Source organism: Clinocottus analis, unplaced genomic scaffold (assembly GCF_023055335.1).
Source record: "Clinocottus analis isolate CAN_PGR_092001 unplaced genomic scaffold, fCliAna1.0.p SCAF_14, whole genome shotgun sequence".
Taxonomy (NCBI): domain Eukaryota; kingdom Metazoa; phylum Chordata; class Actinopteri; order Perciformes; family Cottidae; genus Clinocottus; species Clinocottus analis.
Genome location: NW_027175865.1, coordinates 62,301 through 87,059, shown reverse-complemented (window position 1 = coordinate 87,059; position 24,759 = coordinate 62,301). Strand labels below are relative to the sequence as shown.

The 24,759-nt window shown below is 43.9% G+C and overlaps 2 protein-coding genes and 1 long non-coding RNA gene across 3 annotated transcripts; all 3 read left to right on the top strand.

Annotated features, from left to right (window-relative positions):
* LOC137784408 (uncharacterized) lies at positions 1-741 on the top strand. Its single transcript, XR_011077407.1, has 3 exons — positions 1-115; positions 492-554; positions 660-741. It is a non-coding gene; the product is annotated as an uncharacterized lncRNA (long non-coding RNA).
* Positions 742-12,238: 11,497 nt separating this feature from the next.
* LOC137784980 (homeobox protein 2-like) lies at positions 12,239-18,714 on the top strand. Its single transcript, XM_068575990.1, has 15 exons — positions 12,239-12,244; positions 12,556-13,153; positions 13,215-13,494; positions 13,557-13,904; positions 13,983-14,156; positions 14,256-14,975; positions 15,204-15,491; positions 15,579-15,977; positions 16,056-16,229; positions 16,329-16,796; positions 16,890-17,029; positions 17,142-17,241; positions 17,415-17,564; positions 17,907-18,044; positions 18,252-18,714. The coding sequence occupies exons 1-15, from the start codon at positions 12,239-12,241 to the stop codon at positions 18,712-18,714; spliced, it is 4,446 nt and encodes a 1,481-aa protein (XP_068432091.1).
* A 145-nt stretch (positions 18,715-18,859) lies between these two features.
* Positions 18,860-20,604, top strand: LOC137784979 (probable serine/threonine-protein kinase clkA). The gene is made up of 4 exons (XM_068575989.1): positions 18,860-18,904; positions 19,006-19,292; positions 19,419-19,794; positions 19,855-20,604. The coding sequence occupies exons 1-4, from the start codon at positions 18,860-18,862 to the stop codon at positions 20,602-20,604; spliced, it is 1,458 nt and encodes a 485-aa protein (XP_068432090.1).
* Positions 20,605-24,759: the final 4,155 nt, after the last annotated feature.

The following is a 24,759-nucleotide window of genomic DNA, read 5'->3' as shown; positions in this document are numbered from 1 at the left end:
CGCTGCTATAAAAGCTGCTGTGTTCACTGGAGGACATGAAGGAGCAGCAGAGGACACTGAGCACTGCAACCAGAGAGCATCACCACTGCAGCAACGCAGCAACGCCAGCACACCTGTAAGTGTTACACTTTACTATGTTGCTCTCTTTTGGTGTTTCCTGCACTCTTTCTAGGATGTCATGATAGAAGTATACGTCTGATCTTTGTCTCTGGTGACCTGAACTCGTTGTGTAGTTAAAGCTTTAATCATTGTGTGTACAGCTGGACACGAGTCCTGTTGATGCGTCACACTGATCAGGAACGTAAACCTTTACTATGAATAAAAAAAGCCATAAAGTAATACAAGTAATGAAGTCATTTTAAACTTGATGCTGCTGATCACATGACATTTTAATAACTTAAAATATATAAATATAAATTGTAAAAAAAGAAAAATTAATCGTCATTACTGAACTGAAACTAAAGAAAGTCTGTTTTATGTTAATTTAACAGAAAAGAAATTTCCCATGATGATGATGAAGATGAAGATCTGTATGATCCTACTTCTGTGTGTCGGTAAGTTTTATTGATTGATTGCCAGTAAAAGTTGCTGTAAAGATGTTCAAATGTAGAATCCATAGTTGAAAGAATTTCTAATTCAACAATTTCATTGCTGAACAGCATCAAGCAACGCACAGAGCAACACAACCACAGCAGCAGCAACGACCACAGTGGCATCAACTACACCAGTAGCAACAACGACCACAGCTGCATCAACTACACCAGTGGCAACAACGACCACAGCTGCATCAACAACTACACCAGTGGCAACAACGACCACAGCTGCATCAACAACTACACCAGTGGCAACAACGACCACAGCTGCATCAACAACTACACCAGTGGCAACAACGACCACAGCTGCATCAACAACTACACCAGTGGCAACAACGACCACAGCTGCATCAACAACTACACCAGTGGCAACAACGACCACAGCTGCATCAACAACTACACCAGTAGCAACAACTACCACAGCAGCAGCAACAACTCCATCAACAGCAACAACTCTATCAACAGCAACAACTGCATCAACAGCAACAACCACCACAGCAGCAGCAACAATAAGGCTGCAACGACGATTACTCAAGCTGCAAGAAGAAATAATCGAGAAGCAAAAAGAAATAATCGAGAAGCAAAAAGAAATAATCGAGAAGCAAAAAGAAATAATCGAGAAGCAAAAAGAGAAACACCAGCTGGAATACGTTTAAGGAGCTACTCAAGGAAATATTGAAAGAAATCCTGTAACATCTAAAATTATCTTTAAATTCCATCAAACGTTATTGTTCATGTTTTCCTCTAACAGGAATGAATACAGAGCGGGTGGAGTCACTACTTCTATCTATTACGCTTTAAAGCATCATGCAGACATATTTATGTATAATGATGCTTCTTCATTCTTTCTTTGTTTTACGCGTGTCTTGGAAGACAACGTTGACTTGGCATCTCTCGTTTGTGATCAAATTAAACTTCTCATAAAACAATAAAAGCACACAGTCGTCTGTCTGGTGTCCTGGTGTTGTACATGATGTCGCTGCAGCTCATGTCAGGAGCCGCTGAAGCAGCTGTGGAGCTTTGGGGGCCTCTAGTGGTGAGGTTGCAGATTGAGATCAACTCCTATGAGTAGTTTACATGGAGATAAACTCCTTGTGGCGCGTTGGGGGCCTCTAGTGGTGAGGTTGCAGGTTGCCTCCCAGTGAAACCTCTCTGCTCTTTATGGGAGAACAGAACCTGGAATCCGTCCATCAGTTGTAATCTTTTTCCTTCATGATTTCCTTCATGAGAGCTGCTTGGGCTCAACTTCAAAAATATTCAAAAATTGCAGTCCAATCTGCAAAAATAGCTCTTTGGTTTGTCGGGCTAATGTCGGACAGATTAGCTCGATAGCGCCCCCTTGAGTGAAAGCTCATGCTTATGACCGATGACTTGTGGCCCACATGTCTGCTCCACACAGAGTAGCATAGCGTAGCATTAAGCTCCGCCTCCTTACATTTCCGGCCTTTTAGACATTTGTTTAAAACACAATTCTCCTAAAACAAACTTCTTCTGTCACGTTTCACTTTGAAGAAACATGTTGACGCCCCAACAACATTCATCCGTTCATAACAACATGGTGCATGAGGATTTTTTATGGAAATAACTTTTTGTGACTCCATTTTCTTCAAATAATAGAATACATAACAATGCAAACACTTATAAGTAAACCAGATGGCTCCATCAGACATAAACTAATAAAATGTGCTGTCACTTTGTTAGAACAATGCAAAGAAAGTTCTTTCTGTGCAAAACATTTTTAATATTTGGCAAATTAATATCTGTTTGTTCATCACTGGACTAGTGAGGACGTGTAGTTCCTTCATGTGAACATCAGGTGGCACACTAACTTCAAACAGGGCACACATGTAAGTCTCTGCTAATGGGAACAGGTGTGTGTGTGCATGTGTGTGCGTGTGTGTGTGTGTGTGTGTGTGTGTGTGTGTGTGTGTGTGTGTGTGTGTGTGTGTGTGTGTGTGTGTGTGTGTGAAGCTAAACTTACCTTCTTTTAAATCACTTCTTAAAACACATTTTTATAGAATTGCTTTAAAGTGATGTCGTCCTTTTATGTTTTTATTTTCATGATCTATTTTGCAGTTCTTTTGTTCTCATGGTTTTGTTTGTATATTTTATATATTTGTTTGTTTTCTCCTGTTTGGCTGTTTGTTTGTTTGTGTTCAATGTTTTTATGGTTTGGTCTTTTTTGTTTGCCGCCATGTGGGTCGTGTTTATGATTTATGCAAATCTGTGAAAGCAGTTTGTAAACTCTGTTTTTAAAAGTGATGTGTGAATAAAGTTACTATTATTATTAATAATTAATAGTTTTTGACTCAAAGGGAAATCCCAGTGGGAGAAATGCTGTGTCCGATTCTTAGAAAATGTTCTATGAATCAATATGTGATGAATATTATGAAAAGTGATTGACAGCTTGTTGAAGTCTCCCTGTGATCAGAAGAGCCATCGGGCGCTAACTAGCTTCATATAGCACTAAAATACACATAACTCCTACATCACTAACTATTATCTGTGTGACGTGTCCACACAGCTTCAGCTACCTCACCCTGTCATATTCATGTCATGATCATGTCATGTTCATGTCATGATCATGTCATGTTCATGTCATGATCATGTCATGATCATGTCATATTCATGTCATATTCATGTGATGTTCATGTGATGTTCATGTCATATTCATGTCATGTTCATGTCATATTCACGTGATGTTCATGTCATGTTCATGTCATATTCATGTCATGTTCATGTCATGTTCATGTCATGTTCATGTCATGTTCATGTGATATTTATGTCATATTCATGTGATGTTTATGTCATATTCACGTGATGTTCATGTCATGTTCATGTCATGTTCATGTGATGTTCATGTGATATTTATGTCATATTCATGTGATGTTTATGTCATATTCATGTCATATTCATGTGATGTTCATGTGATGTTCATGTCATATTCATGTCATGTTCACGTCATATTCATGTCATATTTACGTCATATTCATGTGATGTTTATGTCATATTCATGTCATGTTTATGTCATATTCATGTCATGTTCATGTGATGTTCATGTGATATTCATGTCATATTCATGTGATGTTCATGTCATATTCATGTGATGTTCATGTCATATTCATGTCATGTTCATGTGATGTTCATGTGATATTCATGTGATATTCATGTGATGTTCATGTCATATTCATGTGATGTTCATGTCATATTCATGTCATGTTCATGTGATGTTCATGTCATATTCGTGTCATATTCATATGATGTTCATGTCATATTCATGTGATGTTCATGTCATATTCATGTCATATTCATATGATGTTCATGTCATATTCATGTCATGTTCATGTCATGTTCATGTGATGTTCATGTCATATTCATATGATGTTCATGTCATATTCATATGATGTTCATGTCATATTCATGTGATGTTCATGTCATATTCATGTCATATTCATGTGATGTTCATGTCATATTCATGTCATATTCATATGATGTTCATGTCATATTCATGTCATGTTCATGTGATGTTCATGTCATATTCATGTGATGTTCATGTCATATTCATGTCATGTTCATGTGATGTTCATGTCATATTCATGTCATATTCATGTGATGTTCATGTCATATTCATGTCATATTCATATGATGTTCATGTCATATTCATGTCATGTTCATGTCATGTTCATGTGATGTTCATGTCATATTCATATGATGTTCATGTCATATTCATGTCATGTTCATGTCATGTTCATGTGATGTTCATGTCATATTCATATGATGTTCATGTCATATTCATATGATGTTCATGTCATATTCATGTGATGTTCATGTCATATTCATGTCATATTCATGTGATGTTCATGTCATATTCATGTCATATTCATATGATGTTCATGTCATATTCATGTCATATTCATGTGATGTTCATGTCATTCAGGCTCTAGGGGGCGCTGCAGTCAAACACTCAACGTCTGCATTTAGTTTGCTCCTCTGAGATGGAACCTGATGGACTTCACGTTGGTTCACTTTGATCTTGAGACTTTGCGGTGAGAAGTTTAAAAAGTTTAAAGTTATGGCTCCGTGTGAGCCTCCGCCATGAAACAGGAAGTTGTTTTAAACACCTTTCAAAATGAAAAACACGACATGAGAAAAACAAGGAAGGAAAAACACCTCAACGTGAAAAAGAAAAGAATCTTCTGCTTGTTTTTCTACTTGTTTTGCCTGAAGAAACGACAACGTTGTGTGTCTGCATCAGAGGGAACACACAGACACACACACACATCCTGTTGTGTCGATATCACAACATGAACGACCAATGAAACGATGTGTTGTCAGTTGTGTCAATTTACACAATTCAAATCTCTGAGTGATGGTCAGAACCCTCAAGGCCCACCAGGAGAGGAGCAGACACACACACACACACACACACACACACACACACACACACACACACACCAAGGAGCATCGGCTGGGTGTGTCAAGGTGTGTAACTGTGTGTGTGCGTCACCACACGCTCAGCAGAACACACCAGGTCTGAGTCACCTGCTCTCCACCTCCATCCTGGCTGTGTGTCTGTGTGTGTGTGTGTGTGTGTGTGTGTGTGTGTGTGTGTGTCTGTGTGTGTGTGTGTGTCTGTGTGTGTGTGTGTGTGTGTCTGTGTCTGTGTGTGTGTGTCTCCGTGAGGTCACTTTAACTAAAAGGTTTCACCACAACACAATGCATGCTGGGAAAAAGGTTAATGAGCCAATTATTGACCATGACTTATGTCTCATTATTCACGTAGAATAATTATATCGATGCTATGAATAGAATAACTTTCTCAAAGATGACGATAATTATGTTTTCACGCCCGTGTTGTTTACTTTAAGCTTCTTTTAAGTGATGAATAAAATCTAGGAACTGCAGCGTTGTGTTATTTCCTCCTTCATTTAAATGTGTTTTTACGTCACTCACTGCAACATGTTACAGTTATGAAGACAAACACAATGCATGCTGGGAAGCAGGTGAATGAGCCAGTAATTGATCACCAACCACATCTAATATTCATATTCTATGTTGAGTCACTTCCTGGTTTCCCTGAAGGTCACTTCAACTAAAGGCAGCTTTCACACCAACACAATGCATGCTGGGAAGCAGGTGAATGAGCCAGTAATTGACCATGACTTATGTCTCATTATTCACATCCTTTGTGTGAGTTAGAGGATTATGTTGATGCTATAAAAACAATAACCGTCTACAATAACTATAATTATGTTTTCATCTCAACGTAAAGTCTCAATGAACAGATCCAACGTTCATGAAGCACATCTTTACATCGAAAACTTCTTTTTCTTGAGAGTTGAAACTTCAAACACGCCACATCACACCGTTTATAGATATTAACACAATGCAATTATGTGAAGACTCTTTCTATCTTTCCTGACTGTCTGACCTCATGAGATGAAGCTCCGCCTCCAGAGGAACCATCACCTCACTGAGACGCCGACCTGCTGACCTCCTGCTTCCTGCAACACACATGTGTGAAATCAAGATAAATAAATGAAAAATACTCAAATTTAAAAAATAAATAAATGTGTGACGGCATCGTGTGAGAACATTCACGACTCTCCACCCAGATGGAATGATAATTATAACAATAATAATAAAAGTGTTCCGTGGTCAAACGTTTGTTCTGCAACACAAATAAGAAACAAACAATACAGAAACATTTCCCTGGAATTATGGAATAATGTTGAGAATGTTCCTCTGCTCGTCCAGGCAACACTTTGAACTCTTAACAACTGTTGTCATGTGTCGGGTTACGAGTGTGTGTGTGTGTGTGTGTGTGTGTGTGTGTGTGTGTCTGCAGGCCTCATCCCTCCTCCTGGTTATTCAGGTGATGCTCTTTGGTCCCGTCATGGCCGCTGGCTCCGCCCTCTCGACCGGTGAACAAAGAGCTTCAGCGGCTGCAGGAACGTCTGGAAAAACAAGCCGACGAGCCAACGAGCCAACGAACCAACGAACCAACGAACCAACGAGCTAACGAGCTAACGAGCCAACGAGCCAACGAGCCAACGAGCCCCACCTCGAAGTCTTTTGTTGTCGTCGCTAAATAAAAACTGACATTCATGGAAGAGTTATGTAACAGGAGCGCCGTCATTATCTCTGGGATCCGCCCGTCCTGCTGTGTTTTCTTTACCGCCATCTTGTCTGAGAGGGAGGATGTTGTTCTGGTTCATTATGAGACATGCAGGAGACATGCAGGAGACAAGAGACATGCAGGAGACATGCAGGAGACAAGAGACATGCAGGAGACATGCAGGAGACAAGAGACATGCAGGAGACAAGAGACATGCAGGAGACACGCAGGAGACAAGAGACATGCAGGAGACAGGAGACATGCAGGAGACAAGAGACATGCAGGAGACAAGAGACACGCAGGAGACATGCAGGAGACAAGAGACATGCAGGAGACAAGAGACATGCAGGAGACAAGAGACATGCAGGAGACATGCAGGAGACATGCAGGAGACAAGAGACATGCAGGAGACATGCAGGAGACAAGAGACATGCAGGAGACAAGAGACATGCAGGAGACAAGAGACACGCAGGAGACATGCAGGAGACAAGAGACATGCAGGAGACATGCAGGAGACAAGAGACATGCAGGAGACAAGAGACATGCAGGAGACATGCAGGAGACAAGAGACATGCAGGAGACAAGAGACACGCAGGAGACATGCAGGAGACATGCAGGAGACAAGAGACATGCAGGAGACAAGAGACATGCAGGAGACACGCAGGAGACAAGAGACATGCAGGAGACATGCAGGAGACAAGAGACATGCAGGAGACAAGAGACATGCAGGAGACAAGAGACATGCAGGAGACATGCAGGAGACAAGAGACATGCAGGAGACAAGAGACATGCAGGAGACAAGAGACATGCAGGAGACAAGAGACATGCAGGAGACAAGAGACATGCAGGAGACAAGAGACATGCAGGAGACAAGAGACATGCAGGAGACATGCAGGAGACAAGAGACATGCAGGAGACATGCAGGAGACAAGAGACATGCAGGAGACATGCAGGAGACAAGAGACATGCAGGAGACAAGAGACATGCAGACATGCAGGAGACAAGAGACATGTAGGAGACAAGAGACATGCAGGAGACAAGAGACATGCAGGAGACACGCAGGAGACAAGAGACATGCAGGAGACAAGAGACATGCAGGAGACACGCAGGAGACAAGAGACATGCAGGAGACACGCAGGAGACAAGAGACATGCAGGAGACAAGAGACATGCAGGAGACACGCAGGAGACAAGAGACATGCAGGAGACAAGAGACATGCAGGAGACATGCAGGAGACAAGAGACATGCAGGAGACAAGAGACATGCAGGAGACATGCAGGAGACAAGAGACATGCAGGAGACAAGAGACATGCAGGAGACACGCAGGAGACAAGAGACATGCAGGAGACAAGAGACATGCAGGAGACACGCAGGAGACAAGAGACATGCAGGAGACAAGAGACATGCAGGAGACAAGAGACATGCAGGAGACAAGAGACATGCAGGAGACAAGAGACATGCAGGAGACACGCAGGAGACAAGAGACATGCAGGAGACAAGAGACATGCAGGAGACAAGAGACATGCAGGAGACAAGAGACATGCAGGAGACACGCAGGAGACAAGAGACATGCAGGAGACAAGAGACATGCAGGAGACAAGAGACATGCAGGAGACACGCAGGAGACAAGAGACATGCAGGAGACAAGAGACATGCAGGAGACACGCAGGAGACAAGAGACATGCAGGAGACATGCAGGAGACAAGAGACATGCAGGAGACAAGAGACATGCAGGAGACATGCAGGAGACAAGAGACATGCAGGAGACACAAGACGTTTAAGAGACGTTTAAGAGACATTTGTTTGGTTCGTGTTTGTCTCTCTTTGGTCTTTTTCAGTCTCTTTGGTGATTTTTTATTTGTATTTTTTATTCATTAAATCCGTTCTGACTCTACTTTCCTGTTTATAAGTGTTTTTAAATATATTTAAAGGTTCTTTTAAATTGCACTTTGTCTTTTCATGTTTCATAATGAAGTGATTTTTAATTCTCTTGTTGCTGAAACATGTGAATGAATGAACTTGCTTGAGGAGAGCAACGCGTTGCTCTCTGTGATCCTCAGCTGTTGCTGCGTGAGTGTTGCTGGTTACAGATCATGTAACCGACTGGAAGAACTGGTGGATGGATCAAAAGCATCAGACTGTGAGGAGAGAAACAGGCCTGACTGCAGTGATTCATGAGCTTCCCCTCAGACACTTTGAAGATTCATCTCTTCTACGACGCTTCAATTCTACTGAAGTGCAGCAATGTGACGGCAACGTGATAACAGTTTGACAGCAACATGTTTTTACACTCAAAGTGTTAACTGATAATTATTTACATTGGTTTTCCTGTAAAATACATATTCTTTGGCAACTAAAGCCACAAAAAACTAATTTAATGTTGCGTTCAGGGAACTGAACGAGCTTTGCGAAAGTCAGAAAGATGCGATTGGTTGAATATTGCAGCATATTTAATATATTGAAGTATGTTGAATATTGCAGTCAACAGAAACTGAAAAAGTGAGTTGCGTTCACTTGGACTCGATCAGAGACAAACAGGGAAAGAAAAGCCTTTTGATCCACACCCTGTTGACAAAGTGGAGTCATGAATAGACGGAGAGAAAAGCAGAGAAAGCTTTCAGGGCGTTCTGAGCTCGGCCCAGCGGTCCTTCAGTTGTGGGCCGAGCGGCTGAACTGTGTCACGTCACAACTCATTCTGCTCGGCGCGATGGAAAAACATCCACAATGAGAAGATGTGACGCTGCAGGAAGCTGCAGAGAAGCACACCAACCAGTTCAAAGTGTTCCTGCAACACAAATAAAACTAATCTATCGCATGTAAAAAGTGAATATAATGGCTCGGTAAACGTTGAAATAGGATATGTATGTCATTGTCACTGGTGGAGGTGGAGAAGTCGCTCTTTCCTGCAGTCAACACTAATTAGTGGTCAAAGAGGATGAGTGGAAACATCAGGAGCCTGGAGCGTTTCAAACTGTCATCAGCAAAAAGTGGACCATTCATTATTAATTAGGAAGTATTGTTATTTGTGTGCATTGTAACCATCAGTGGCCCAAAGGTAGACCCCTGTGGCACCCCACTTCTGATGGGCAGCTGTTAGAAGGCGTCGAATCAGGAACAACAGTCTGAATTCTCTGTGGAAGAGTGAATGCACCTCTAGACTGTACTTTGTGGAGTCAGAGTAAGAGGATAACCTTCAGTATTGTTGATGGTTAGCACCGTGAACAAAGAATATTATTATTCAAAGTATTATTATTAGCATTTCTATGGATATTATCACAGACAAAAATACAAATCAAACGTCATATCTGAAAAGAATGTCCCTCAACAGGTTTGTACACACTGTCCAAGCAGATATGATGAATGTATCATTGAAGGAGGGGGGGGGGCAACCTTACCACAAAGACATTGACGATGGTTCTGGTCCTGATGTCACTTCAGCTGCTCGCTGCTATAAAAGCTGCTGTGTTCACTGGAGGACATGAAGGAGCAGCAGAGGACACTGAGCACTGCAACCAGAGAGCATCACCACTGCAGCAACGCAGCAACGCCAGCACACCTGTAAGTGTTACACTTTACTATCTTCTTTAATTTAAATACCAGGAGTTGTGTTTTCTGCCTTTTTAAAATTTAAAATCGAGGATTACACATTTTCTCTTTATCACAACTGCACTCTGTGTGTAATTCATGCTTTGAATGTTGAATGCGTAGAAATGGGTCATTTGTTGATACTTCAGTTGATGTTCATCCTTTATTTATTAAAAAAAGAAACAGTGTGGAAGCTTATGGCAACACAACAGCACTAAACGTGTTGCTCTAAATCGATGGAAGCTGTTTGCTAACAAAGTATAATTGTCTTAAAGATAACGAGAATAAAGTTTTAAGAAATGAAAGTACTACAAGTTCAATCATTGTGGTGCTGATGACATGACATTTTAAAAACATAACTTCATGACTGAACTGAAACTAAGAAAATTTTGTTTTAATGTTTATTTATCAGAAAAGCAATTTCCCACGATGAAGATGATGAAGATCTGTATGATCCTACTTCTGTGTGTTGGTAAGTTTTATTGATTGATTGCCAGTAAATCCATAGTTGAAAGGTTTACTAATTCAACAACTGCATTGCTGAACAGCATCAGGCAACGCACAGAGCAACACAACCACAGCATCAGCAACAACGAGCACAGCAGCAGCAACAACAACGACAACCGCAGCTCAAACAACAACAACTGCAACAACGACCATGGCTACTTCAACAACAACAGTTGCACCAACAACTACTGTTGTCGCAACAACTAGAACAGCAGCAACAATGACCACAGCTGCGCCAACAACTATTGTTCCCACAACAATTACAGCAGCAGCAACAACAACTCCATCGACAACAACCACAGCTGTGCCGACAACAACGACACCAACCACAACAACAACTACACAAGCAGCAACCAAAACAACAGCTGCGCCAACAACTACACCATTAGCAACAACGACAACTGCTGTTCCCACAACTACACCAGAAGCTACAATGACAACTGCAGCAACAACAACTACACCAGCAGCAACAACAACTACACCAGCAACAACGACAACTGCAGCTACCACAACAGCTGCGCCAACAACTACTGTTCTCACAACAACTACAACAGCAGCAACAACAACTACACCAGTAGCAACAATGACAACTGCAGCTACAACAACTACTGCTGCGCCAACAACAACTACACCAGCAGCAACGACAACAGCGGTGATAACAACTACTGTTCTGAGAACAACTACACCACCAGCAACAACGACAACTGCAGCTTCAACAATCACAGCTGCGCCAACAACTACAGTTGGTGCAACAAATACACCAGCAGCAACAACGATGACAACAACAACCACAGCAGCAACAACGACAACTGCAGCTACAAGTACCACAGCTGCACCAACAAAAACTACAACTGCAGCTTCAACAACCACAATTGCTGCAACAACTACACCAATAGCAACAACAACCACAGCTGCTCCAACAACAATTACACCAGCAGCAACGACAACTGCAGCTACAACAACTATAGCTGTGCCAACAACAACAGCAGCTACGACAACAACAGCGGCGATAACAACTAGTGTTCCCGCAACAACTCCATCAGCAGCAACAACGACAACTGCAGCTACAACAACCACAGTTGCTGCAACAAACACACCAGTAGCAACAACGACAACTGCAGCTACAACGAGCACAGCTGTGCCAACCACAACTACACCAGCAGCAACAACGATGACAACAACAACAACCACAGCTGCACCAACAACTACAGTTGACAGAACAACTACACCAGCAGCAACAACGACAACTGCAGCTACAACTACCATGGCTGTGCCAACAACAACTTCACCAACAGCAATAACGATGACAACTGCAGCTACAACAACTATAGCTGTGCCAACAACAACAGCAGCTACAACAACAACAGCGGCGATAACAACTAGTGTTCCCGCAACAACTCCACTAGCAACAACGACAACTGCAGCTACAACTACCATGGCTGTGCAAACAACAACTTTACCAACAGCGACAACGACCACAGCTGTGCCAACTACTAGTGTTCCCGCAACAACTACACCAGAAGCAACAACGACAACTGCAGCTACAACTACCACAGCTGCTCCAACAACAACTACACCAGCGGCAACAACGACCACAGCTGCGCCAACTACTAGTGTTCCCACAACAATTACACCAGCAGCAACAATGACAACTGCAGCTACAACAACCACAGCTGTGCCAACAACAACTACACCAACAGCAACAACGATGATAACAACAACCAGAGCTGCACCAACAACTACTGTTGACAGAACAACTACACCAGCAGCAACAACGACAACTGCAGCTACAACAACCACAGCTGTGCCAACAACAACTTCACCAAATGCAACAACGACCACAGCTGTGCCAACAACTACTGTTCCCACAACAACTACAGCAGCAGCAACGACGACAACTGCAGCTACAACAACCACAGCTGCTCCAACAACAACTACACCAGCAGCTACGACAACAACAGCGGCGATAACAACTCGTGTTCCCGCAACAACTCCACCAGCAGCAACCACAGTTGCTCCAACAACTACACCAGTAACAATGACGACAACTGCAGCTACCACAACAATAGCTGTGCCAACAACTACTATTCCCAGAACAACTACACCAGTAGCAACAATGACAACTGCAGGTACAACAACTACTGCTGCAACAACAACTACAGTTGCAGGAACAACAACACCAGCAGCAATGACAACTGCAGGTACAACAACCATAGCTGTGCCAACAACAACTTCACCAACAGCAACAACGACCACAGCTGTGCCAACAACTACTGTTCACACAATAACTACAGCAGCAGCAACAACGACAACTGCAGCTACAACAACCACAGCTGCACCAACAATTACAGTTGACAGAACAACTACGCCAGCAGCAACAACGACTACACCAGCAGTAATTACAACAATAGCTGTGCCAACAACTACTATTCCCACAACAACTACACCAGCAACAACAACTACAGCTACAACAACCACAGCTGTGCCAACAACAACTTCACCAACAGCAACAACGATGACAACTGCAGCTACCACAACAGCTGTGCCAACAACTGTTGTTCCCACAACAACTACACCAGTAGCAACAATGACAACTGCAGGTACAACAACTACTGCTGCACCAACAACTATAGTTGAAGCAACAACTACACCAGCAGCAACTATAACTGCAGCTACAACAACCATAGCTGTGCCAACAACAACTTCAGCAACAGCAACAACGACCACAGCTGTGCCAACAACAACTACATCAGCAGCTACTACAACAGCGGTGATAACAACTACAGTTCCAGCAGCAACAACGACAACTGCAGCTTCAACAACCACAGCTGTGCCAACAACTACAGTTGCTGCAACAACTATACCAGTAGCAATAACGACAACAGCAGCTACTACAACAACAGCTGCGCCAACAACTACTGTTCTCACAACAACTACATCAGCAGCAACAACAACGACACCAGCAGCAACAACAATGACAACAACAACCACAGCAACAACAACCACAGCAGCTACAATGACAACTGCAGCTGCAACAACCACAGCTGTGCCAATAACAAATACACCAACAGCAACAACGACCACAGCAGCGCCAACTACTAGTGTTCCAGCAACAACTACACCAGTAGCAACAACAACAACTGCAGCTACCACAAGCACAGCTGCGCCAACAACTAAAGTTGCTGCAACAACTACACCAGAAGCAACAACAACAACTGCAGCTCCAACAACCACAGCTGCGCCAACAACTACAGTTGCCACAACAACGACAACTGCAGCTACCACAAAAACACCTGTGCCAACCACAACTACACCAGCAGCAACAACGACAACTGCAGCTACAACTATCACAGGTCTGCCAACAACAACAACTACAGCAACAACAACTACACCAACGGTCACCACAACAATAGCTGTGCCAACGACTACTATTCCCACAACAACTAACCCAGCAACAACAACTACAGTTACAACAACCACAGCTGTGCCAACAACAACTTTACCAACAGCAACAACGATGACAACTGCAGCTACCACAACAGCTGCGCCAACAACTGTTGTTCCTACAACAACTACAACAGTAGCAACAACGACCACAGCTGTGCCAACAACAACTACATCAGCAGCTACTACAACAGCGGTGATAACAACTACTGTTCCGAGAACAACCACACCAGCAGCAACAACGACAACTGCAGCTTCAACAACCACAGCTGCGCCAACAACTACAGTTGCTGCAACAACTATACCAGTAGCAACAACGACAACAGCAGCTACCACAACAACAGCTGCGCCAACAACTACTGTTCTCACAACAACTACATCAGCAGCAACAACAACTACACCAGCAGCAACAACGATGACAACGACAACCACAGCTGTGCCAACAACAAATACACCAACAGCAACAACGACCACAGGTGCGCTTACTACTACAGTTTCAGCAACAACTACACCAGAAGCAACAACGACATCTGCAGCTTCAACAACCACAGCTGTGCCAACAACTACAGTTGCCACAACAACAACAACTGCAGCTACCACAAAAACACCTGTGCCAACAACAACTTCACTCGTAGCAACAACGATGACAACTGCAGCTACCACAACAGCTGCGCCAACAACTGTTGTTCCCACAACAACTACACCAGTAGCAACAATGACAACTGCAGGTACAACAACCATAGCTGTGCCAACAACAACTTTAGCAACAGCAACAACGACCACAGCTGTGCCAACAACTACTGTTCACACAACAACTACAGCAGCAGCAACAACGACAACTGCAGCTACAACAACCACAGCTGCTCCAACAACTACACCAGCAGCAACAACGATAACAACTGCAGCTACCACAACAGCTGCGCCAACAATTACAGTTGACAGAACAACTACACCAGCAGCAACGACGACAACTGCAGCTACAACTATCACAGGTCTGCAAACAACAACTACACCAACAGCAACAACGACTACACCAGCAGTAATTACAACAATAGCTGTGCCAACAACTACTATTCCCACAACAACTACACCAGCAACAACAACTACAGCTACAACAACCACAGCTGTGCCAACAACAACTTCACCAACAGCAACAACGATGACAACTGCAGCTACCACAACAGCTGTGCCAACAACTGTTGTTCCCACAACAACTACACCAGTAGCAACAATGACAACTGCAGGTACAACAACTACTGCTGCACCAACAACTATAGTTGAAGCAACAACTACACCAGCAGCAACTATAACTGCAGCTACAACAACCATAGCTGTGCCAACAACAACTTCAGCAACAGCAACAACGACCACAGCTGTGCCAACAACAACTACATCAGCAGCTACTACAACAGCGGTGATAACAACTACAGTTCCAGCAGCAACAACGACAACTGCAGCTTCAACAACCACAGCTGTGCCAACAACTACAGTTGCTGCAACAACTATACCAGTAGCAATAACGACAACAGCAGCTACTACAACAACAGCTGCGCCAACAACTACTGTTCTCACAACAACTACATCAGCAGCAACAACAACTACACCAGCAGCAACAACAATGACAACAACAACCACAGCAACAACAACCACAGCAGCTACAATGACAACTGCAGCTGTGCCAATAACAAATACACCAACAGCAACAACGACCACAGCAGCGCCAACTACTAGTGTTCCAGCAACAACTACACCAGTAGCAACAACAACAACTGCAGCTACCACAAGCACAGCTGCGCCAACAACTAAAGTTGCTGCAACAACTACACCAGAAGCAACAACAACAACTGCAGCTCCAACAACCACAGCTGCGCCAACAACTACAGTTGCCACAACAACGACAACTGCAGCTACCACAAAAACACCTGTGCCAACCACAACTACACCAGCAGCAACAACGACAACTGCAGCTACAACTATCACAGGTCTGCCAACAACAACAACTACAGCAACAACAACTACACCAACGGTCACCACAACAATAGCTGTGCCAACGACTACTATTCCCACAACAACTAACCCAGCAACAACAATGACAGTTACAACAACCACAGCTGTGCCAACAACAACTTTACCAACAGCAACAACGATGACAACTGCAGCTACCACAACAGCTGCGCCAACAACTGTTGTTCCTACAACAACTACAACAGTAGCAACAACGACCACAGCTGTGCCAACAACAACTACATCAGCAGCTACTACAACAGCGGTGATAACAACTACTGTTCCGAGAACAACCACACCAGCAGCAACAACGACAACTGCAGCTTCAACAACCACAGCTGCGCCAACAACTACAGTTGCTGCAACAACTATACCAGTAGCAACAACGACAACAGCAGCTACCACAACAACAGCTGCGCCAACAACTACTGTTCTCACAACAACTACATCAGCAGCAACAACAACTACACCAGCAGCAACAACGATGACAACGACAACCACAGCTGTGCCAACAACAAATACACCAACAGCAACAACGACCACAGGTGCGCTTACTACTAGAGTTTCAGCAACAACTACACCAGAAGCAACAACGACATCTGCAGCTTCAACAACCACAGCTGTGCCAACAACTACAGTTGCCACAACAACAACAACTGCAGCTACCACAAAAACACCTGTGCCAACAACAACTTCACTCGTAGCAACAACGATGACAACTGCAGCTACCACAACAGCTGCGCCAACAACTGTTGTTCCCACAACAACTACACCAATAGCAACAATGACAACTGCAGGTACAAAAACCATAGCTGTGCCAACAACAACTTTAGCAACAGCAACAACGACCACAGCTGTGCCAACAACTACTGTTCACACAACAACTACAGCAGCAGCAACAACGACAACTGCAGCTACAACAACCACAGCTGCTCCAACAACTACACCAGCAGCAACAACGATAACAACTGCAGCTACCACAACAGCTGCGCCAACAATTACAGTTGACAGAACAACTACACCAGCAGCAACGACGACAACTGCAGCTACAACTATCACAGGTCTGCAAACAACAACTACACCAACAGCAACAACAACTACACCAGCAGTAATTACAACAATAGCTGTGCCAACAACTACTATTCCCACAACAACTAAACCAGCAACAACAACTACAGCTACAACAACCACAGCTGTGCCAACAACAACTTCACCAACAGCAACAACGATGACAACTGCAGCTACCACAACAGCTGTGCCAACAACTGTTGTTCCCACAACAACTACAACAGTAGCAACAATGACAACTGCAGGTACAACAACTACTGCTGCACCAACAACTACAGTTGCAGCAACAACTACACCAGCAGCAACGACAACTGCAGCTACAACAACCATAGCTGTGCCAACAACAACTTTAGCAACAGCAACAACGACCACAGCTGTGCCAACAACAACTACATCAGCAGCTACTACAACAGCGGTGATAACAACTACAGTTCCAGCAGCAACAACGACAACTGCAGCTTCAACAACCACAGCTGTGCCAACAACTACAGTTGCTGCAACAACTATACCAGTAGCAACAACGACAACAGCAGCTACCACAACAACAGCTGAGCCAACAACTACTGTTCTCACAACAACTACATCAGCAGCAACAACAACTACACCAGCAGCAACAACGATGACAACAACAACCACAGCAACGACAACTGCAGCTACAACAACCACAGCTGTGCCAAGAACAAATACACCAACAGCAACAACGACCACAACTGCGCCAACTACTAGTGTTCCAGCAACAACCACACCAGTAGCAACAACGACAACTGCAGCTCTAACAACCACAGCTGCGCCAACAACTACAGTTGCCGCGACAACTACACCAGTAGCAACAACGACAACTGCAGCTACCACAAGCACAGCTGCGCCAACAACGACACCAGCAGTAACAACAGCTCCAACAACTATGGTTGACGCAACAACTACACAATTAGCAACAACTACATCAGCAGCAACAACAACTACACCAGCAGCAACAACGATGACAGCAACAACAACCACAGCTGCGCCAACAACTGCTGTTCCGAGAACAACTACACCACCAGCAACAACGACAACAGCAGCTACCACAACAACAGCTGCACCAACCACTGCTGTTCTCACAACAACTGCATCAGCAGCAACAACTACACCACCAGCAACAACGACAACTGCAGCTTCAACCACCACAGCTGCGCCAACAACTACAGTTGCTGCCACAACTACACCAGTAGCAACAACGACAACTGCAGCTACCACAACAACAGCTGCGCCAACAACAACTCCACCAGCAGCAACAATGATAACTGGCGCTATAACAACTACAGTTGCCGCAACAACTACATCAGCAGCAACAACAACTACACCAGCAGCAACAACAATGACAACAACCAAAGCTGCACCAACAACTACTGTTGACAGAACAACTACACCAGCAGCAACAATGACAACTGCAGCAGCTACAACGACCACGGCTGCTCCAACAACAACTCCACCAGCAGCAACAACGATAACTGCCGCTACATCAACTACAGTTGCCGCAACAACTACACCAGTAGCAACAATGACAACAGCAGCTACCACAACAACAGCTGCACCAACCACTGCTGTTCTCACAACAACTGCATCAGCAGCAACAACTACACCAGCAGCAACAACGATGGCAACAACAACAACAACCACAGCTGCACCAACAACTACTGTTGACAGAACATTTACACCAGCAGCAACAACGACGACAACTGCAGCTACAACAACCATAGCTCTGCCAAGAACAACTACACCAGCAGCTACGACAACAATATTGGCGATAACAACTACTGTTCCGACAACAACTACACCACCAGCAACAACGACAACTGCAGCTTCAACCACCACAGCTGCGCCAACAACTACAGTTGCTGCCACAACTACACCAGTAGCAACAACGACAACTGCAGCTACCACAACAACAGCTGCGCCAACAACAACTCCACCAGCAGCAACAATGATAACTGGCGCTATAACAACTACAGTTGCCGCAACAACTACATCAGCAGCAACAACAACAACACCAGCAGCAACAACAATGACAACAACCAAAGCTGCACCAACAACTACTGTTGACAGAACAACTACACCAGCAGCAACAATGACAACTGCAGCTACAACGACCACGGCTGCTCCAACAACAACTCCACCAGCAGCAACAACGATAACTGCCGCTACATCAACTACAGTTGCCGCAACAACTACACCAGTAGCAACAATGACAACAGCAGCTACCACAACAACAGCTGCACCAACCACTGCTGTTCTCACAACAACTGCATCAGAAGCAACAACAACTACACCAGCAGGAATCACAATGACAACAACAACCACAGCTGCACCAAAAACTACTGTTCCCACAACAACTACACCAGCAGCAACAACGACAACTGCAGCTCCAACAACCACAGATGTGCCAACAACTACAGTTGCCGCAACAACATCTGCAGCTACCACAAAAACACCTGTGCCAACCACAACTACACCAGCAGCAACAACGATGACAGCAACAACAACTACTGTTGACAGAACAACTACACCAGCAGCAACAATTACAACTGCAGCTACAACAACCATAGCTGTGCCAACAACAACTTCCCCAAATGCAACAACGACCACAGCTGTGCCAACAACTACTGTTCCCACAACAACTACACCAGTAGCAACAATGAAAACTGCAGCTACCAAAAATACAGTTGCAGCAACAACTACTGTTCCCACAACAACTACACCAGTAGCAACAACGCTGACAACTGCAGGTTCAATAACCACAGCTATGCCAACAGATACAGTTGCCGCAACAACTACACCAGTAGCAATAACGACAATTGCAGCTACAACAACCACAGTTGCACCAAAAACTACAGTTGCCGCAACAACTACGCCAGTAAAAACAACAACAACTGCAGCTACAACTATGACAACTGCAACTACCACAACAGCTGTGTCAACAACTACAGTTCTTACAACTACACCAGTAGTAACAACAACAACTGCAACAACCACAGCTCCGCCAACAACTACACCAAGGGCAACAATAACGACAAAAGCAGCAACAACGATGACAACTGCAGCTACCACAACAACAGCTGCTTCAACAACTACACCAGCAGCAACGACAGCTCCAAAAGCTACAGCTGTGCCAACAACAATAACAGTTTCCGCAACAATGTTAACTGCAGCTACCGCAACAACAGCTGCACCAAAATCTACTGTTGGACTAACTACATCAACAACAACAATTGTAGCAACAACAGCAGCGCCAACAACTACAGTTAGCCCATCAACTATGACAGCTGCTCTTCTCACAACAACTAAACCAGCAGCAACAACTGTAGCTACAACAACCACAGCTGCACCAACAACTACAGTTGCCACAACAACTACACCAGCAGCTACCACAACAACAGTTGTGCCAACAACTATTGTTCCCACAACAACGGCACCAGCAGCAACAACGATGATAACTGCAGCTACAACAACAGCTGCGTCAAAAACTACAGTTGGACGAACTACATCAGCAGTAACAACGACAATTGTAGCAACAACAGCAGCGCCAACAACTACAGTTAGCACATCAACAATGACAGCTGCAACAACAACAATGACGACTGCAACAACAACACAGACAGCTGCACCAACAATTACAGTTGCTGCAACAACTACACCAGCAGCAACAACAACCACAGCAGCTCCAACATCAACAGTTGCGCCAACAACAACTACAGTTTCCGCAACAACGACAGCTGAGCCAACAACAACGACCACATCATCTCCAACCACCACAGCTGCTTCATCAACTACAGTCGCCCGATCATTCATTACAGCTGCTGCAATGACGAGTGCAGCAACAACACCGGCAGCTTCGCCATTAAGTACAGTTGCAACAAAAACAACACCAGCAGCAACACCTTCAACAGCAGCAACAACGCACACAGACAGTCCAACAACATCAGTTAGGACAACAACAACTACAGTAGCCACAACAACTGTCTCAGCAGCAACTACACCTGCTACAACAACTACAGCTGGGCCAACAACTACAGTTGCCCCAACAACTACAGCTGACGCAGCAACAACAACTGCAACAGCAACAATGACAGTTGCGCGAAAAAATTCCACTTCAGTTCCTGCAACAATAATTATACTAGAAGCAACAACAACTTCAGCTGCGCCAATAACAACTTCAGTTGACCCATCAACAACCACAGCTTCCACAGCAACGACGGCTGCAGCAACAACGACAACTGCAGCAACAACAATTATACCAGGAGCAACAATGATAGCTGCAGCAAAAACAACTACAGTTTACCCAACAACAAAAGCTGCAGAGACATCAACTACAACTGCCACATCAACAACTACAGCTTCCGCAGCAACAACAACAGCTGCATTAACAACTAAATTTGCCGCAACAACAATAAGACCAGCAGCAACAATGGCAGATACATCGACAACAAACACAGTTGCGCCGACAAAAAATACAGTTGCCGTAACAACTACACCAGCAGCAACAACGACAACTGCAGCTACAACAACCAGAGCTGCGCTAACAAAAACTACAATTGTCGCAATAACAACTACACCAGTTGCCGCTACAAAAACAGCCACAGTTGCACCAACGAGTACAGTAGCTGCAAAAACAATTACGCCATCAGCCACAATGACCACAGTTGGCTTAACGACTACACCAGCATCCACAGCAGCCCCAACAACAGTTGCCACACCAATAACTACACCAGCAGCATCAACCACAACTGCAGCTACAACAATAACAACTACACCAACAACAACTACAGTTGCCTTAACAACAACTAAACCAGTAGCAACAACGGAGAAAGAAGCTGCAAAAATTCCAGCCACAATCCAAACTACACTTGCTGCAAAAACTACAGTTGCCGCAACAACAATGAGCAAAGAAGCTGAAAAAGCGACCACAGCAGGTGCAACAACAGCTGCAGCGCAAACAACAATAGTTGCCGCAACGACAGTTGCATGGTCGAATACAGAAGCCGCAAAAACAACAACACATTTAGCAACAACGAACAAAGACGTTGCAAAAATCCCAGCTTTGCCAACAACTACACCAGTAGCAATAATAAGCACAGCAGTTGCGAAAATCCCAGCTGCGTCAACAACTACATTTGCTGCAACAACGACAGCTGCAGGTGCAACGACAGCTGCAGCGCTAACAATCACAGCCAAGCCAACAATTACAGTTGCCACAACAACGACAGCTGCAGCGTCGAGCACAGAAGCTGCAATAACAACTACAGTTGCCGCAACTACACAATTAGCAACAACGAGCACAGAAGCTGAAAAAATCCCAGCTGTGTCAACAACACCCACAGTTGCCACAACAACTACACCAATAGCAACAACCACAACTGTGTTACCAACAATTACACCAGCAGAGGTAACAACAACCGCAGCTGCAGCAACAACAACCGCAGCAGCTCCAGCAGCAACAACAACAACAACTACTGAAGATCCAGAAGCAGCAACAACGACAGAAGCTTCAATAGTTGCAATAGCAGCTCAAGCATCAGCAGCACCTCCAGAAGCAACAATAACCTGCTCTGCAGTGAACAACAAAATGAGTTTCCTTCTTGTTGCAGCAATTGTTGCAGCAGTTATCAGTCATTAACAAGTGGACTGCAACAAGAGACTCAATGTTAGCAGCATGTAGCCGCTACACACATCATGTCGTAGTTGTGAAGAGGCTGGAGGGGTGAAGTTCATGTATTGTCATTATTTAACATGCATACCTGTTATACTATCTATTGAATACATATTTAATCATATGAAGCTATAATTGTGACTTTAAACTACTTGTATGATCCTGATATGATGCACTAATGAAGTACGCTAACGAGCCCTTTGTTTACTCTCCTGACGTAAGACGTTGCTCACGTTGACGTTGCCGGAGAACCAAGTGAGCCACAGACTGTGTGCGGATACAACGACATGAACGGCTCTCAAAAGACATATTTCATATCCGTAGTTCAGTTCCTTGCATGTGATCACATTGTGAGGCATTCCTTGAGTCTGGACACTGATGCAGTCTGGGACGACTCTGCGTCTGCATTTGGATATCCGATGTTTAAATGTCATGTGAAGTATTTTACGTATTAAAGTATGAAATACATAGAAGCAGAGTGGTGTGTGTGTGTTCATAGATTGGTTGAATCAGAGTGTATTTTTTCTCTGCAGTTTTCTTGCATTCATTCAGTAAATGAATAACACAAGAGACAGAATGTCAGCATCATAGTGAACACAAATATGAACTTTTCTCAAATAAAGAGAGAAATACTTTTACTGCTTGTAAAAAAACAGATAAACTAGCGTTCATATCTGCAAACTCCTGTGAGTAGTTTACTATGAGATAAACTCCTCTGAGTAGTTTACTATGAGATAAACTATGAGTAGTTTACTATGAGATCAACTTCGATGGCCTCCCAGTAAAACCTCTCTGCTCTTCATGGAAGAACAGAACTTCAACAAAATCTCAGTTTTAAGGTCAACTACATTTTATAGTATGTAAATGAACAATCAGCTGGTTTGTTTTAAAACATTATTCACGTGTGGTTTCCAGCATAATGATCAACCATCACAACCAGAAACTTTTTTAATAGACTATTTCTATGTCAACATCAGTAATCTTAAGTTTTATTTGCTTATTGATGTGCTGATAAACTTTTGGTTAGTGCTGTTGTTCAGATTTATTTCTGGAACATTTCTGACGAGCTTCATAATGTGAACACAACCTCATACTTTTATGGGGATTGGCAGACGGGAATCATGACCTCAAGACGCTTCAATGTATGAGGACAATATGATTCATCACTATGAGAACACAAACAATTGGGTTTGGAACACGTCACCAATCTGACAAAGACGTTTCTTCAGACGTTTCTTTAGAGCTATTTAAAGAACAGACTGAGGAAGACGATGGTTAGAGATGCACAATGTCATTACATATTTCATCAGGTCATAAGACATCAAGCACAATGGTCTCGGGCTGGAGTGGAGCCTCGGGTACATCACTTTATTTCATCTGCAAACAGGCATTTTTGAGGAAGTATTGTTATTTGTGTGCATTGTAACCATCAGTGGCCCAAAGGTAGACCCCTGTGGCACCCCACTTCTGATGGGCAGCTGTTAGAAGGCGTCGAATCAGGAACAACAGTCTGAATTCTCTGTGGAACAGTGAATGCACCTCTAGACTGTACTTTGTGGAGTCAGAGGAACAACGTCACAGAGCAACAGGATGACCTTCAGTGTTGTTGATGGTTGACGGACTTTGGGATGATTTAATATCTTTTGGGACATTCAGGGATGAAGTCTTTTAAACCAGCTGCTAGAACAAAACAACACAAGATGATGATTAGCTGCAGTTTCAGGATTGTTATTCTTATTTTCTACTTGTTAAAA